Source organism: Pieris rapae, chromosome 8, assembly GCF_905147795.1.
Source record: "Pieris rapae chromosome 8, ilPieRapa1.1, whole genome shotgun sequence".
Classification (NCBI taxonomy): Eukaryota; Metazoa; Arthropoda; class Insecta; order Lepidoptera; family Pieridae; genus Pieris; species Pieris rapae.
Genome location: NC_059516.1, coordinates 5411122 through 5428647, shown reverse-complemented (window position 1 = coordinate 5428647; position 17526 = coordinate 5411122). Strand labels below are relative to the sequence as shown.

At 31.2% G+C, this 17526-nt stretch overlaps 3 protein-coding genes across 4 annotated transcripts in view; 1 reads left to right on the top strand and 2 right to left on the bottom strand.

The window, feature by feature from the left end:
• The window catches only part of LOC110996721 (caskin-1), a 200367-nt gene extending 196630 nt beyond the window's left edge, over positions 1–3737 (bottom strand). Inside the window, exon 1 of the mRNA XM_022264537.2 lies at positions 3421–3737. Coding sequence (XP_022120229.1) covers positions 3421–3436 — 16 coding nt within the window. The 5' untranslated portion in view covers positions 3437–3737. The remainder of the gene's footprint in view (positions 1–3420) is intronic.
• A 2058-nt stretch (positions 3738–5795) lies between these two features.
• LOC110996732 lies at positions 5796–11579 on the top strand. The gene is made up of 5 exons (XM_022264546.2): positions 5796–6043; positions 6179–6343; positions 6903–7050; positions 7247–9312; positions 9864–11579. The coding sequence occupies exons 1-5, from the start codon at positions 6021–6023 to the stop codon at positions 10024–10026; spliced, it is 2565 nt and encodes an 854-aa protein (XP_022120238.2). The 5' UTR covers positions 5796–6020; the 3' UTR covers positions 10027–11579.
• Positions 11580–13512: 1933 nt separating this feature from the next.
• On the bottom strand, positions 13513–17426 carry LOC110996735 (heparan sulfate glucosamine 3-O-sulfotransferase 3A1). 2 transcript variants are annotated; one of them, XM_022264551.2, is made up of 6 exons: positions 17367–17426; positions 16571–16700; positions 16247–16327; positions 15723–15896; positions 15205–15427; positions 13513–14609 (listed from the first exon to the last, which is right to left on the bottom strand). In XM_022264551.2, the coding sequence occupies exons 1-6, from the start codon at positions 17389–17391 to the stop codon at positions 14373–14375; spliced, it is 870 nt and encodes a 289-aa protein (XP_022120243.2). In that variant the 5' UTR covers positions 17392–17426; the 3' UTR covers positions 13513–14372. The 2 variants fall into 2 exon arrangements, with proteins under 2 accessions (XP_022120243.2, XP_022120242.2); XM_022264550.2 differs by lacking the exon at positions 17367–17426 and adding an exon at positions 16843–17154 and having other exon boundaries at positions 16571–16770.
• Between the last annotated feature and the right edge of the window lie 100 nt (positions 17427–17526).

Sequence of the window (17526 nt, the reverse complement as noted above, 5' to 3'; positions counted from 1 at the left end):
ACCGTCGTTGTGTTGCGTAATTCGCTGATAAAATTGTTTCAAATTGGTATTTACAGGTAGTATCGTGGTGCCGAAAGATCAATCAAGTGTTCCCAGAAATGTCTTCTCTTAGAGAATACTTTTAAGGATTTCTTCGTCAATGTATATGCGTAATAAAACGCATATATATAAGAATATTCGCCTGATGTTATGGACACCCGCCATGCTTCAAAAGGCTCGCGACTGCGTTACCGTTCTCGGAATTGGTGCGCTCTTTTCTTGAAGCTGGTTCCACATAGGGGTAGCGCACGGCAAAAGCTGCCCTAAATAAATTCACAATTGAGCGTTGACCGGTGGCCCTTGAGTAGAATTTCGTTTTCAGCCTTGACATCCGATGATGAACAGCTGTAGATATTAATCCGAACCACTCCTCTAATTTCTTTCCAGTGTACATGCGGTATATGCACAGGGATCCCACATCTCTACGCAATGCTAAAGGATATAGCCGCTTCAAATTGACTAGCTCTATTTAAGTTTTAAGTTTAATTATACTGCTGTGTATACGAACAATAATATTACAACAATGTTATGAAATAATTGATTTACAAATTACAGCAAAGTCAAGTTTATCATATTTTTAATGAAAGACAAAAATATTTGTTTTTAAATCGCTATCAAAACATAATTTAATATCAATTGAAAACCTTATTTAAACACTTACATTCTTAATTCGAATATTCATTGGGAAAAGTGATTTAAATCTCCCAAAATCACCAGATAATGACCAAAATCAATTATCAAAGGATTCACATAAATTGTTTAATCGCCATAATTTAATTTATTTCGAAGTAGAGATAATTAACATGTCGAACGGGTTTGCATTGATATTTTTATCGGGATCGAGTTTCTACCACAAATACCAAGTGTTTCATGTATAAAACATACATGTTTATTTATTATACACAGACATTCCGATAGATAGCGATAAGCAGATAGAAGGAAGGAAATAATTTGAATTCTAACCTAAAAGTTATAAGATCTTAATAATGTTCCATCCAATATCCATATCACTCTAAGCTACACTACGAAATCATAATTAGACTCATTATATGACCTAAAATCCTATGCGTTTGGACTTTCTTCATAACCGTCATACCAGGATGTTTAAAAAGCTTTAGACTAGCTAAAGCTTTTTTCGATAAATAGAGTTTAAACGCACATTATTGTAACACATATGATATCGTGGACTTTTGTGTAGATATTGATGTCGTCTATAAAACTGTAGTACATAACTTTGCTCTAAAATCAATAGTAATAGCGTACGCGATTTAGGAAATTTTATTGGTATTTTTAAATCCATGGGTGACACGACACAATCGACTTTTTTGAAAATATATTTTTATGATCTGACATTTTTGTTATAGAAATATTGAATTCAATGTTTTAATTTATTTTATTATTATTATCTAGTATCTACCACCTGGAAAATAAACATAGCAGCATTTTTTAATAAGTTAACGCTTATGTTTATGAAAAAGACGTTAAAAGAATTCAAATACCCTATAACCACTAAAAACCAGTACAACGTGAAAGCTATCCCAAGGGTCCCTGATACGGGAACGTCTCAAAAAGCCTCAATTTCGGCACATCTTTTCAAGGCGGTAAAGTGCAAGGATACGAAGTTGCATCGCCGATAAACCGGAGATGAAAGCGTCTGTTTATTTGATTTCCTACGTCCCAGACTGATTGTGTTGCTAACTTCAATTGGGCTTTGAAGCCTTGATTTATTCGAGTAACAAACCTATAATGTTACCAAAACTACACCTATTTTATTAACTTACTATGCGAACTGCTTTAATTCACTGTATACAATGCTATATTTTTCCTGTATAAAAAAATTACTTAAAATATAATATTATTATTGCTAGACATTTTAACAAGCATCGCATTTTATTAGCAATCATTTTGGGCTCATTTCCATGCATTAATGTATATTCACTTATCGAGAATGCATGTTGACCCTGAATAATAAACATATCGCTAAGATAAAGCCACTGCAGACATTCTGGTTGTTTTGACATAACAATACATGGATTGATTAATTGAATCAGAATAATAAAACTTAAACTATTTTTTACGTATTTGTGATACGTTATGAGACGTCAAAAATGTTTAAAAAGTTACAGATTCATCTAGTGACGTCCATTAATAATAGCAAATAAATCATTATAGTAAGCCAAAGAACTGCAATTTAGCTACAAACTTTAAAAATTCAGTCAATTTAAACAACCATAGTACAGTCAAAGAATTGAATCTACAATGAACACATTTAAATCTTATAAACGACTCGGAAAGAGAAAACATAAAAAAGACACAAATTAATCTATCTTTTACTTTATTCCTTCCAAAAACATGAACGTGTAGACGTATAGGTATTTTATCGACAGAAAGGCGTGAATAATAGTGTTTCTTAGATACTACTTGATGGTTAATATTAATCAACAAGAAACATAGTGTCGGGTTCATTCATCGGCCTAGAATCTGATTTCGTAACAAAACATTTCAGCTCGTCCCATCGAACATTGTCGGATTACGTTTATAGACCATTTGTATGGGATCTGCTGCGGTTAATGATTTCGGTCTTCTCGCTTAGGCAACTCTATTCCGAGGCGTAGATAATAACTTTTTATTGGCCCATCGCTATTATGTATGTTAATGGCAGAAAAGTTCCTAATCACAACGCCTTGTTGGACTTTTGTGTATTTGACTTTAAGTTAGCAAGGCGATTTTAACGACTGATGTGTTATTACAATTTCATGGAACGACATAAATACTATAAACGTAAATGTAAATAATTATATGGTTTTTTATTCGTTAGAACACACTATAATAGCTTTTGAAAGGTATATTGGTATAATTGAAACTAAAACAAATTATTTCGCAAAAAATATAATATTAGGAAACGCAATAAGTTAAATAACTGGTTTATGTATTTAATACACAATTAAGTACTTACATACATTCATACTACAATATTACATTTCAACCTTTAAAGTCCCATACGGCATACCGCCATTGGGGCATGGGGTGAATACACGCCTATGGGTCATACCAATATACTTATTACGGTTACCTATTTAGTTATTATTTTTTATTTAAAGGCTAAGGCTGTTTTGAAACATCAAACAATTTTAGGGGATCCAACAAAAAACCTTGGAGGTTATGCACCACGTTCGCTAACTAGGTAAGGATATAACAAAATCTATATACTACATAATACTTAATAAATAAATTATTTAAGTCATAATTTTTAAGCATTAAATTCTTATCGGAGTTCCCGACCCGGTCAGTTTTCACACAAGTTCTTATCATAATGTAAACTGCTTAAACAAATTTTGAAAGCAAATATCGCAAATGAATATTTCAATATATTAAGTTTACCGTTTATTTTTCTCATGCCGGCAGTAGACCTCTACTGCAGCGTCCAAATCCTGTCCTCGAAGGGTCGCGTCAACAACAAAACACACACAGGCTCACTTATGCACTTACCACGTTGTTTTAACTGATAATTCTATAAGAAAAGCAATTATATATTCATAAGGATCGTTTCCAAGTTAAAAACATTATTTAAATCATAAAAACACATAGATGTTTAACACGTTTATAATATCACCCACGCAAGCATGTTACAACTCACGACAATGCCGCGTGACTGCAGCTTGCAAGCGTGTCGCCACTCGCCACTCAGCACTCGCCTCGCCGGCTGATACTAAACGGCTAGCGCTGCAGATTATAATGTGTAGCGTAGCATTTGCACCAAAACTTGAAGCTCCAGCTACGATTATATCCATAACGACACTAGATGGCGTTGATCGCAAGAAGCGCTTTTGTTTACATACTCGTAATTATTATTATAAAATATACGCTAAAATTATTGTGTATAAGACAATTTAAAAATAAAGCATACATGATATATTTATTTTAGTAATACTTTATAATTTATAATAGGAAGCCTTAAAATCTTACCTTAATTTAGATCCTCCAAAACATGCACACTTAAAATAAAAGAAAAACACTTTCTAATATCACTTCACCATCGTTTGCTTTAAGGTTTTCTTCATAAAGACGAAAGTATTGTATTTACCCTTAGTGCCGGTTGTTTTGGCGCACTCTAGATCGTCACTATAAATTTTAATGATATGGTTATAATTCGTTTCTTAATATGTAGGTTAGTTTTTTACAATCTAAAGAATATGCTAATATACTTTACTGAAAACGACCCATAACAGAATCACCCCATTATCTACACGCAGTGAAGTTAGCAACGAAACTGCACGTCAAAATATACCATAAATAAAACCATACAACTGAGAGCATCACCCCCAGCCCCCTTTTCGATCCACGTTTGCAACAAATGTAACTTTGAATCGAAATTTTAAATTCCAAAAGTATGCGACGATTAAATCGATGCCGGCCGGCCTTAGCGTGCGTTAACGAGCGACTATCGTATTCTTTGAGCTATGGTCGTCGCCAGCATAAAGTTGAGGGGGCGGCACCTCTTATAAACCCGTATTACAATACGCTAAATCGTCTCCAACCCTCTCAGACTGCAGCCGAAACGCGAATAGTTAATCTTATAGGCACAACATGAGTACATGAGTTTTATTTTAATCACTTTGATATACGTTGCTAGACGTAATTTTTTCAAACAATCAGGATTATAGAATATACGATAATAATCGATTTAATGCATGACTTTAATAGCGCTTAGAAATTTAACGGGGGCAAAACGAATAAAATACAACATGTTTTGTTATCTATAATATGTAAATTTCTTTATTTTCACTATGTGTGTAGGAGGGTCGGCATAAGTCGGTCATAGTCGTGTATATTCGTGTCCCCTCTCGTCGTAGCCGTGCGACTAATCGATAGTTAGGAATGCTACAAACTTGCTACGCTACGTTATATCTAGCTACTACGATAGTACAAACGTAACTCAAAGTAACATACACCTGTTACTACATTTTTTACCATTGGCTGTGGCCATTTACTATTTCTCGTTCAGATACAGATAGTCTGTTGACTAATAACACGTGTAAGATAGATAGTACGTAAAATAATATAAGAATTTAAAAAAAATTATAAATTGTACTTATATTATGTAGTTGTATCTTGTTTCTTTTATTTAAGATTGGGATCATAACACAATTTATTTTGAACTCATGCACCTTTAGATATAAAAGTTTAATAAATTAATTTCAAACTAAACTTATAAAATACACTATTTAATTAATAAGAACATGCATTTATTAATATTAAAGTAAATTCTATTGTGCTTTTAAACATTTCAAAAAATTGTTAGTAGTAAAAAGAGATTTATGGAGAGAGAGAATTATGGTAAATTGTACATTAAAATGTAAAGCAACTTAAAAATTAACATTAATGCCTATACCTCGTGTCTGCTATTGCCATCTATCGTAAGTTATTTGTTTTTTAATATGGTCTTATAAAATACCTACATTCAGCTACGACACTTAACAAAATATATAATTCATATTGGACGAATTTAAGTTTTAAATCTATAAAAAACGATTTAATTTGTACTTGAAGAGAAAGGGAAATTTAAATGTCAAATGCGCTTTTACAAGAAAGCTGTCATCTTTTTTGTTTATTTTCATTAACTTTACTGTCACTGTCAGTTTAATTTTAAACTTGTTTTGTCTCGCTAATTTTAACTGTGCATTGTGCAACTTAATAACATATTATAATAAATAGGTCTAGATACCAGGCTATAAACTCCAAAAAAAAAAATTATAATAATTGATAAAACATTTCTTAATGTGCTAAATGATGAGTGTAAATCTTAATCCTTTTTAGTGAGATATGAATATGTCTCCTTTTTTCCTATTACCCAAGAAATAAAATAATAGTGTGAATTAATAAAAGTTCCAAAAAAGCTATAAAGGTGAAAATATCAAGAATTTTAAAACCTTGGTGAAACTTGGAATTTTTCTATAAATCTAAGTTTTAACCCTATTAAAATGGCTGTTAATAATATATTGACGTAAGTTTCTAAATATTAATCGTATTTATCTTAAATCACTTAAAAGCTAGACCCATAAAACCTAGCTTATATATATATTGGCTTATTATGTTTAATCCAAAATCTATACACAATCTCTTATTAAGTTCTTTTTAGTGGTGAAGACCTAGTAAAAAAAGGAGTAACTAGGTTAGAGGCAAATTTACCTGAGCTTGGTTTAAAAGATGTTGTTCCAAATGGCTCTTGGTTAGAGAGTAAACAGATTCAAGCTGCTTTGGAAGAGAAAAAACATTTAATTGAAGTCGAAAGGATTGAAAAAAGGTATTATGCTTGTATTCAAATTAATTTTGATTAAGGTATATTTTAGCCCTTTTAAATAATACAAAATTAACTAACAAACAGTGTACACTCTATATATTGACACTTTAAGAGCTGTGCATGCATGTTACAAAGAGTTGTTGTTAAATGGTTAGAAGAGAAATCTGTATTAGAAAAATAAAAAGGGTATTTCAGACTAGTGTTACTAATTACATTAAAACAATTCTTGTTTGTTTGCATTGCAAACACAATTGCATTTGTCCATTATTTTCAACTGATGTCATTTGCTGCATGAGTAATTATGTTGTATCTTTTTAACTCATATTATTCATGTCTTGAGGCATCTTCATGATAAAGAAAATACTTTTCTAATAACATACACTTCAGGGAGTTCATTGTTAGATTGAGGGATGTTACATGGTGTTTGTTTTTGTATTTTCTTTTTTTACTTTTCATTTATAAAATTTTATTTCAAGTTATTAATTTAAAACAAGCTTTTATGTAAAGCTTAATAATTATGTAAAATAAAATCATGTAGTAAATATATGTATATTGTTTACAGAGGGTCCTTAAGTCAAGCTGATTGGCAGGACAATCTAAGCCTAGCTGAAGTAACCCAGAAAGTTGGAGGTTACTGGCAATATCTTGGACATAATGTAGGACCAACTCTATATCTTAAGCCTGAAGAAGCTTTGTTTTTAATGGAAATTGTAAGTTTAAATTTATTTCCTTTACACTCTTTATTGGTTGCTTTCAATTCTACTATTATTCAAATTATTTGTTATGTATTATAATTTAATTAGTAACAATGTAAAATGTAGTAATATACAATAAAATTGATATAAGTAATACTTAATTATGCATTGGCTAAATAACCATTAATATTTATTAATTGAATAATTTCAGAATTGTCTTCAATTAAATTATGGTGGTGTTAAGGTTTCATTGCAACAGGCTTACTCTCTGCTTCTCTGTGAAGAACTAAATTTACTAAAATATAAAGTGTATGCATCACTTAGCAGAGTGGGATACAAAGTGCTTAGACACAAATCATCTTCAGAAAGTTTGACCCAACTGCATAAGGTAACTGAAGCGAAAAAAAATACAGTTTCAGTAATGTCTGAATATAATAATGAAAAATCTAAGGAAACTAATCCACTAAGTAACGATTTTAATACAGATTGTGATGGAACTTTAAAAATAATAGATTCTGAAACAAATAAAATCTCTATAGATAGTAACTGTTCTATGCACACACATGATGACAAACTGGATAGTAAAACATCGGAAACATACAACAATATTATTGAATCCTATCATAATAAAATTGATAAATTAAAAAACAGAGTCACAAAACCTACCAGAAATGAACATCTAAATAAATTCTTTAATGACATACCAGAATTATTGGGAAAACAAGTTGTTACCCTTAAAGTACCAGAGGCAAAATTTTTACCAGATAATATGAAATTAAAAGAAACATATACTATTAACTTACAAAACCTCAACAAAAAATACATAAGAACGAGTAATCGAACCTACAGCCTTGGTGATGAAGTTAACAATAGCCATGTAGGAAGGTTACAATCAGATTCAAATAATCTCAAAGATAACATAAGTCTACTCACTACTCAAGCACAAAATAGTGTTTATAGACAAACTAGTTCACAAGGCCAGAATAGTACTGAAACGGAAAGTAGGTCTCAAAGTTCAAATAGTATTTGTAATAATTATGATGAAGTTTTCTATTCAAGGTCCCAAAATTCAAACTATATTACCTTCAATATGATTTTTGATAATACCTTAAATCATGTATATTTTCCATATCACTGCTATGGACCTCAGGTATGCCCTGGGCCAAGTTTAAGTTTTTACAACTCCAGGATATATGGAAATAGAATGCAAAATTCAACTATACAAAGAAGCAGAGGAAATCACCTGCAAAGGATTAAAGATCTTGCAGGAAGACTGAAAATTCTTGTGTCGAGGGGAAATTGTAATAAAGATCATATTCGTGCACTGAAGAATCTTCTAAAAACTTATAATTCCAGATACAAAACAAAACTGAGACTTAGCTGTGATTTTGAAATATTAACTGAAGCAAGTGTTGTTGCACAAATTGATTTAGACCAAGATGATGATGAACCACAAAACAAAAGGCAGAAAACAAATAACTCCTTTGAAGAAAATCTCCATGCTATTACAGAAATGGCTTTAGAACTTAAAGATTTAGAGATTAATGGAAAAGCAACTGCTAGTCATCGAAGAAGCATTTCAAAACTTATAAAAACATTTAATGACAGTTACAATGTTGAATATTATTTGACACCAGGATATGAAGTTTTAAATCGAGCAGATCTTTCTCCTATTACTAATTATGTAATAGATAGCGAAGAAGAAAATGTAAATAAATCTGAAAAACCCAAGAAAAGCAAGAAATTCAGGAATCCCTATAATATTCTTAAGAGATTATCTAAAAATCAAGGTGCAGGTTCGTCAAAAAGCCATTCTCTTTCAAGACTTATGAAAAACACTGAGTTTAAAAATAGAAGCGAAATTGAAAGCTGGACTCCTAATGATAATAATTTTGAACAAATCGAGATACCTAGTAAAATTGGTGATCCCTTGTTTGATTCAAGAAAAACGCAAATGCTCTATGAATTTATAAAATTTAAACCCAACTTTTTAAATTGGGGTCAAGCAAAGGTAGCATTTCTAGAAAGTCTTATGGAAACAATTGCAGAGTTTAGCCAAACATCAAATCTTCAGAATGACATTGATGAAGATTGTCTACTTTCATCTGATTGCGGAAATGTTAAAGCTGTAATGGATAAATTAAGAATCATCAAAACAAATAAAGAAGCTAGTTCCGAATGCCCGCTACACATAGATTTTGATGTTTACAATAGAAATGTAGAGAATTATAAAAAAAAGAATCCGCCAAAACCACATTTTAGAGTAATTTGCCTTGAGTAAGTATTTTTTATATACTTTATCTACAAAACATTAAAAGTGATCAGGTGCTATATTATCTTAAAAATGCATTTTATCTTAATGTATATAAATCTCCTGTCACGATGTTTGTCCGCGATGGACTCCTAAACTACTTAACCGATTTTAAATTAAATTGGCACACCGTGAGCAGTCTGATCCAACTAAAGATATAGGATAGCTTAGATCTTTAATTATAGTCGCAAAATTATTTTATTGCATATTATTTGTCTATAATTAATTGACAGTCACCATTAGCTTTTAACTCCAATAGATTCTAACGAATGTCAATACTTTTTGACTGGATTGAGTAAGTAATCAATAGATTTATTTTTTAGGCACTGCTATGGTAAACCGACAAACGTGTCATAGCTACAATTCAATATCATGATTACCACGTGTTATTGAGGCTAAAGTATAAATTAAATTTATTTTATGAAACGATTTTCGCAGGGGGCAGCTAGTAGTTTTATATGTTTAAAATAAGCCATTCTGTGTAATTAGTATTTCATGTCATGCATTATTTTCATAGCGAATCTCTTGAAATACCATCAGCATCAGAGGTTGAAGCTCTCCAATCTCGATATGAAGACAACATACCTATAGTCTTCGCTTTAGTCAGTAGCAGCTCCATCTCTTACTTACAAGTAAAATCAACTGAGATACCAATATATGAACCCTCTAGTGATCAGTAAGTGTACTCTGAAATCGTTATCAGCTGGTCTGACTATACAAGGGTAACTTTTGGAACTTTATTTCTTTACTAAAGTTGAAGAACTTTAATGCAATCACTAGACTAGAAAGATAGTGTAATAGTGTAAGAAGTGGATAAATGACTGTCTCAATGTTATTTTAAAGTGTGTTTAAGTAATTTTTGTTGTGTTAATTTATTTATACAACATGCTTATTAGGTAACTAAAATGTTTTTTCCTTATTAGTCAGCCATAAGGACAGCAAATTTCAGTGAAAAACATTTTTTTTTCTATTCTTTAGCTAATGTCGGTTGAGTATGTGTCTGTCATCTTTTAATGTTCCTATTTATAAAAACATATTAGTATAACAAGCTACCATACTTATACTATAATTATAATAAGAATAATTTATTTCTATAATTATAAATATATTATTGAATATACTACATAATATACATGTCCAGTATCTTATTAAGCTTTTTGATTTGGAGATTTTGTCGAAGGCCTAAACTAGCGTCTGGATGCATATTCATTGTATTTAATTAATTAAAATTTTGTGTTTAATTTAATGAAAATTTGTATGAAGATAAGCAAACGTGTAATTCGAGTGCTTTCGTTTACATAAGTATTGTAGTTTGTTACCAAATTAAGAATTAGAGTAAATTTATTAGATGACATTTAACGTCTACCAGTTTTAGCTTCATTGATGACGTCCCAACTCTATATTCTGTGTTTTTAACTGAACTACTCATTAGTCGAAAGTAATTTTTTAAAGTGAAATTTTTATTACATCGTCCCAAACTTTTTGGTCTGTGTGGCGCATGTCGCGTGACGGTCGGCCGCGGAGTAGGGACAAAGTGAAAAGCGCTCATCATAGCAGCCAAGGCCAATACGGCGGCGCGTGACCGTGTAGTGTATATGTTACAGTCACAGTGATTAAATAGATATTATACATAATGACTGGTCATTATATATAATAACAAAATTGACTAGACAATATGATAAATTAATCACTTCATCCGGATATTATTTATAATAGCGGGTCAAAGTTAGCCAAAGTAATAAATACGGTCTAACTGACTTGTTACCCCTCCCGCTCTTCATCTTTTAGTTCATTTTAAATATTTTATTATTGTAGTCTTCAACGATAGATACCAAATACTTGTATTAATCTGTCCTTTTTTGTTGTTTTTAACGGCTAGTAAGCTTTAAGTTTACTTTATAAAGTTTAATTACATTATAACAATGTTAATTAATGTAGAATTATTATCTATGGCAATGTCATTTTAATTCTTAATATAAACCTTAACAGTACCGACTTGTTTTATTACATTATCCAAGTCTTTGAAGATATTATATAAAATTGCTAGTTAATGTGATTATTTCCGTGTCAATTATCACTTTATCTTAATTGAGTAGACATTATAAATAATGGTTAGATAATACACATAATATCCAGATTAATTACTTTGGCTGTAACATATACACTATTATTCATTCGTGCCAGTGCTCCAGGCTATTTCGTTTGTTTTTGTCAGTGTTTGTTTATTTAATATGTGTATATAATCTTAATAATTGTTAAGTATTATATATGTTGTCTTCTCAAAGACACAAAGTTCAATAAAAATATTCGTTGGAGACTTTTATCTACTTTGTCTACTTTTATTATTTCCCATTATAATTCCAATTTTCCAAGTATAAAATAAATATTGATAAAGTGATTTTTATACCCTTAATAGAATATTATTATAAAATTTTTTTAGTTAAATGTTTCACTTTTACCGTGGTTTCATAAAACCACACTATCCTTTTTTTATTTCTGTCTTTGTTATAGAGATGAATTAGCATTTAAGTTAACGAATTGGTTTTTATGAAAGAGTTTATAAATGTTTGAACGAAAACAGGTACATATTTTTAAACAAGCTAAGCTTTTTAAGGATTCTTTATTTGAATGTTAAATTAGAACTGTTATTAATCGTAATAGATATATGCTAAATAATCAATAATTGTTTATTCTTAAATAAAGCTATTTTGGTTGGCGTATTTATTTATTTACATACAAATTAAGTAAGGGCCATCGGTCAATCACAAAAAAAACAAAATGTTATTTAAATTACTACACTAATTAAGACGTAACTAAAATAATATGGAAATTGAATCGGTCCAATATGAGATGCCGGATCAATTATATTATAGACTTTTTCCAAATTGAGAATTGACCGGATGTGAGGTATACGATCAAAACTGCTGGTATCTGTTGTCCATTTCCATTTAAAACGGAGTTGCGTCAGAGGGGTACAGGTTATGTTGGGCTAAGGGAGTGCAATGGATATGTAACATACATGATACAATGTCCGTAAAATGGAATGGTGCTTTTTGTTTTGTTTAAACAATAAGCAAACAACCCGTTACCTCCTGGGTAACATTATAACTACATATATTTAATATGTATTTTTGCACTTCTTGCCATGCCTTTTATGTAATTTAATACTTTTTTTTTCTTTACTCACAGTGGTTGCCTGGAAGTGATCGCTCGAAAGCGATAAGGCGGCAAGTATGTATTGTAATGTAACGAAGTGTTAATAAATAAAAAAATATAGGTTGCAGGCAATTCATTTATATAACAATTAGAGTTTTCACGTGTTCAAATTTTCTCCAATTAAAGTGTGATTGTTTAGTTTTATATATTATAAAAACTTAATATTTTTTTGGTGATAATGTTTAAGTATCAGTTTTGAGCGATACTAATTAAATATTTCGGTTGGCAAACGTCTATCTATTACAAATTAATATTAAAATGAAAAGATTAAACAAATGCAGGAATCTAACACCTTTCAGCCAGAAGACATAATCGTTAAAGATTTTAGGTGTATTAAATAAAAGCATTGTTAATATTAATAGTTTATTAGTACTAAAGTTTATCACGATCCATAAAACTAAGGTATTCGTTATTTTACACAACCATTTGTTCATTTACATCTAATATATATTGTGCATTATACATATGGGACTCTTTAGGAACTTAGGGTAAGAAGGAATTGTGTAGGAACATACGTTCTCTAATCCCTTAGCATTGGTACTCCAAAAAAGAGCGCAATTTTCATTTAGTTACGTGGGTTTCATTAATTGTAGTATCATAACAAAATGTCATACATTATGCATGTGCATTGGGATGCACATAAAAAAATCAGTGGCGCTACAACCTTGGCCTCAGATTTCTGAATCTGTTTCTAGATCATTTTTAAATCTAATATGCAAGTAGGTGATCAGCCTCCAGTGCCTGTCACAAGTCGTCGACTTTTTGGATCTAAGACATGTCGATTTCCACACGATGTTTTCCTTCACCGTTCGAGCAAATGTTAAATGCGCACATAGAAAGAAACTCCATTGGTGCACAGCCGGGGATCGAACCTACGACATCAGGTATGAGAGTCGCACGCTGAAGACACTAGGCCAACACTGCTCTATTGAGACGCACATAACATAATAAAATTGTATAATTATATGCCTTAAATTTCATTTGATTAAAACCTTTTATTTGAGCACTTGTTAATCAAGTTTTAAAGTCTGAATATATTTTCGGAATTGCATTCATCAATTATTTTGTTTCTATATTTCATATAAACATTGCTTTTCTTAGTATCATTAAACTAGTTAATTTCAATCTTCCACGTGTTATAGGTTACATGGAGTTGCAAGTACTAGGTGAATGATATTCAAAATTTGTGAAATAAACTAATACCTGTACCTATACCTAAAGACTGACTAAAAATACTTTACGATAGGCGTGATCGAACATCGGATTTGCGTGAGCCAATTTCATTCTCACACAAATTCGTTTGCCCTTACTCTTTTACGTTACGTTACGTTACGGGTCACGTGTGTAAAGTATAAAAACCTAGTAAATTGATACGTATTGTTGAAATTTATACTTAATTTATAGCCACCTTATACAAGGTGAATCACAGTCACAACAAGTTATGGACGTCTACGTGCTTTATATTCATTCTACTTAATTACGTTAAACTTAGTACCTACGAGTGTTCGATATGTAAATTAAAACAATCTACACTGAGACTAAGTAACTAATAATGTTCCTTTACGGGTAGTAAAGGAATACAATAAACGGGAGTCTCAATTAACACTAAATATCTGAATCCCCGTAGGTACCTACCTCAACAATGTGTTGAATTTCGTTAATTGCGCTAAGTTCGTTTCTCATTCTGATTCTAACCCATAGTGCATTAATCATAAAGCTTTCCTATCTGAAAAATTCACACATAATCATTAATGACGATGAATGTTTAATTTTTTTTTTAAGTTGCGGATCTATTGTTATCATTTTTGGTTTAAGGCCAACTAAAATTTACACCAGAAAGTTGATAAAACTTTTCATTGTGTGGTTTGTAGAACTCTTTGAGTCGGTTGATGACCGACTGGTTGATTCGTGGATGATTTCTTCCCTTACTTTTGCCCAAACAGTGTGGAATCGGCTTCGTTTCAGATTTTAGAAGACATGGAAAGCCCTTCGTAGAATTAAAATAAAAATGTTTCTCTGTTATTATACGTTTGAGCCCGAGAAAATCCTGTAAAAAGAGTGATTAATATTAATACAATGCTGAAAAGTATGTACAAGTATTTCCAAACGTTGTTGTCATATATTCAAAAAGATCCTAATAACCAACATAGTTTAAATCTACTCTAGTCTCTATCTTCCTTTAAATCTCTACTGTTTCCCTTTCTTAGTAACTGAACTGAAATGATCGTGATGCATGGGCTTTTTTCATATGTTATGTAATAATTGTAATATCATTCTTTATGTATAAGTTATTATATATCTGTAGTTTTGCACGTCTCCCGCTCCCCTTATTTAGTCACTTTTTCCTTACAGTGATTGCCTGGAGTACCTAATGCTTGAAAGCGATGAAACCGCCCATTACCTTCATTATTTTAATTGTACTGTATTTCTTGCAACGAAATGTCAATCAATAAATATGTTATCCCAACATAGTATAAGTAAAACAATGCAGTTTTTCACGGTTTGTCCACTTCAATCTACACAATGATATTAATAAACACTCCAATCACAGACTTTCGAAAACAAGATTTATTACCAGTATAGGAACCTAGACTTCAACTACCATCAGAATTAATTGACAATTAAGAAATCGTCAGAATTACCTGGACCCTCATCATTTCAGCAGCCGGATCAGCAACCAGTCTCTCCCCATTAACAAGTAGAAGCCGAGACTTGGGAAAGCGCCTGAGCCACCGACGATAAGGCCGCCCGTATATGCCCAATCTCACTGGCGGCCATGATGCATCAACGGAATATGTTCCGCCCCATTGAATAGAACTATTTAGTAAGGCAAACTCTTCGAATGGAGGTAGACCTGGTCGTTTGCTGAAAATACTGTACTGTGCGCATTCACGATAATCATACATGATCACTGAGGGTAAGATTCAGAAACGAGAGAGCTTAGTCTCTGAATTAAACCTATGACTGTTATTATTTATTTATTAATTATAAATACTGTACGGAATTTTATCGTTCACTTTACGCCGACCACGAATCGTTAAGAAATTCAACATATATCATTATATATATTTACCCGGTGAACTGGTGGTGACTTCGAATCACTTACATAAAAACATTCGGCTTAAAAAAATGTTATTTAAATTACCATATTTGATTTTACCTGGCAGATTGTGTATAGTCACTAATCGCTCTTGTAACAGGATCCCTGACCACAACAATAAGCTTTACCGCAGGATTCATAGCATACACGCGTTTCGGCGCTGACTTTGTCACCCAATAGGATGGAGTCTTTTCCATAGTGATCTGCCCTTCTAAAGTCGGTGGCATTTTTTCTCTAAAATAAAAACATAAGTCTTTTATTATTTAAATACACGTCTTAAATGACAGGATATAACTGTAAGCATAATAACTAAACTTTTATTAATAATTGTATAAAACATGTTTTAGCGTAAAATTTAAGGTTTATTTGGCCGAAAAGTGCAAATATATGTAAGTAGGCTATTTACATTAACGCAAAGCTTTAATACAAAAAAAGCTACATCACCCATAGTATATAGTATAGTATAGGTAGGTACGTAATATAACCCCTAACAAAGTTATGTTACTCGCGATTTCACCTTCTTCGAAATGTATGCATATTTTCTCGATTGAATTTAAATTATGTATATAGGTATCGTCACGTACCTGTACCACTCGAACCCCATATGATAATATTTATCGAAAAAATGGACTTCTGAACCGGCAGCTCTCACGTCTGGATGAAGCCTTAAAAATTATACAACTTAGATATGCTGTAATAAGATCAAGCATTCATCATGTTTCGCCTTACAGGTAGAAATGTAATTAAGAAAATTGTCCCATATTTTTTTACAAATTAATTTAAAATTGTGAGTTAAACATAATATATAAACACTGTCGACAAAATGCCCCAATTACTATCGTCACGGAATTCACATACGTAGGTAAATTGAGCTTTAAGCACTGAAAGCGGAATAATTAAGTTCTCACCGCAAAAATTCTAGTAGAGCTCTTGTGCCACATTTCTTTACTCCTATAATAAGGGCATCCGGCAATTTTTTAATTGGCGTAACATTTTTTTGAAATCTCCGGTACTCGTAGCCTTGTTCCAAATTTAAACCTAATAAAGCAGCCAATTGAAAAAATGCACTCTTGTAATGAGATATGGGTCCAGCAATATTAACTGGTGTCTAAAAATATTTAAATTCGTATTAAATAAGTTTTCTAAATATACTTTAAGCATAAGACTAAAAAATACATACCACATGTTTATCAACTAAGGATGTATTCAACACATATAATAAATATAATAGAAATAATAATATGAAATACATAAATGTAGTTCGTTTGTAAGAAACGGTAATCCATCGCATTGCTATTTTTCGGAGGCATTTGTAGCACAAATACAGAATTTATCTAAAATTATTTAGTCTCAAAACTTTAATAACCATTTTTCTATACTAAACCTAATAGGGCACATACTTTAGCAAATATATTTTCGTTACTTAACCATTGCTCGCACCCTGCAATGCGAAACGTTTAGCGTTTTTTACTGCGCAGTCGTGAAGTAAATATACCTACAGGTACCTACTAAAATTACTATTTATATGAATCGTGCAAATAAGGCGACAAGAATTAACTAATACGTAGAAAAAATGCCTTTAATAATGGAAATATAGTTTATTAATAATTCATCGATATGTTTTTTGCATATTATATTGATTATACTAAAGTATAAGATAAGTAAATACAAAAAATATTTATAGAAGTGATAAACTGTAAATACTACTAATATTTATTACTTTCTTCATCTAAGTTCACTCTCTACAAAAGGATTTATGTATTCTAAATTTCATGAATTATTTACGAATCATAACTATTATTGCTCATGCTACAACTTATACATGCTCTTACTGACAATTGACAGTCAACAATGACAGCTTGAC

Coding starts and splice junctions, on each gene's coding strand:
- LOC110996732 (XM_022264546.2), top strand. CDS start 6,021: ATGGCTGTTAATAATATATTGAC. Junction 6,344..6,902: donor GTCGAAAGGATTGAAAAAAG/GTATTATGCTTG, acceptor TATTGTTTACAG/AGGGTCCTTAAGTCAAGCTG. Junction 7,051..7,246: donor CTTTGTTTTTAATGGAAATT/GTAAGTTTAAAT, acceptor GAATAATTTCAG/AATTGTCTTCAATTAAATTA.
- LOC110996735 (XM_022264550.2), bottom strand. CDS start 16,953: ATGCGATGGATTACCGTTTCTTACAAACGAACTACATTTATGTATTTC. Junction 16,328..16,570: donor GCTCTACTAGAATTTTTGCG/GTGAGAACTTAA, acceptor ATAATTTTTAAG/GCTTCATCCAGACGTGAGAG. Junction 14,610..15,204: donor CTGAAATGATGAGGGTCCAG/GTAATTCTGACG, acceptor CTCTTTTTACAG/GATTTTCTCGGGCTCAAACG.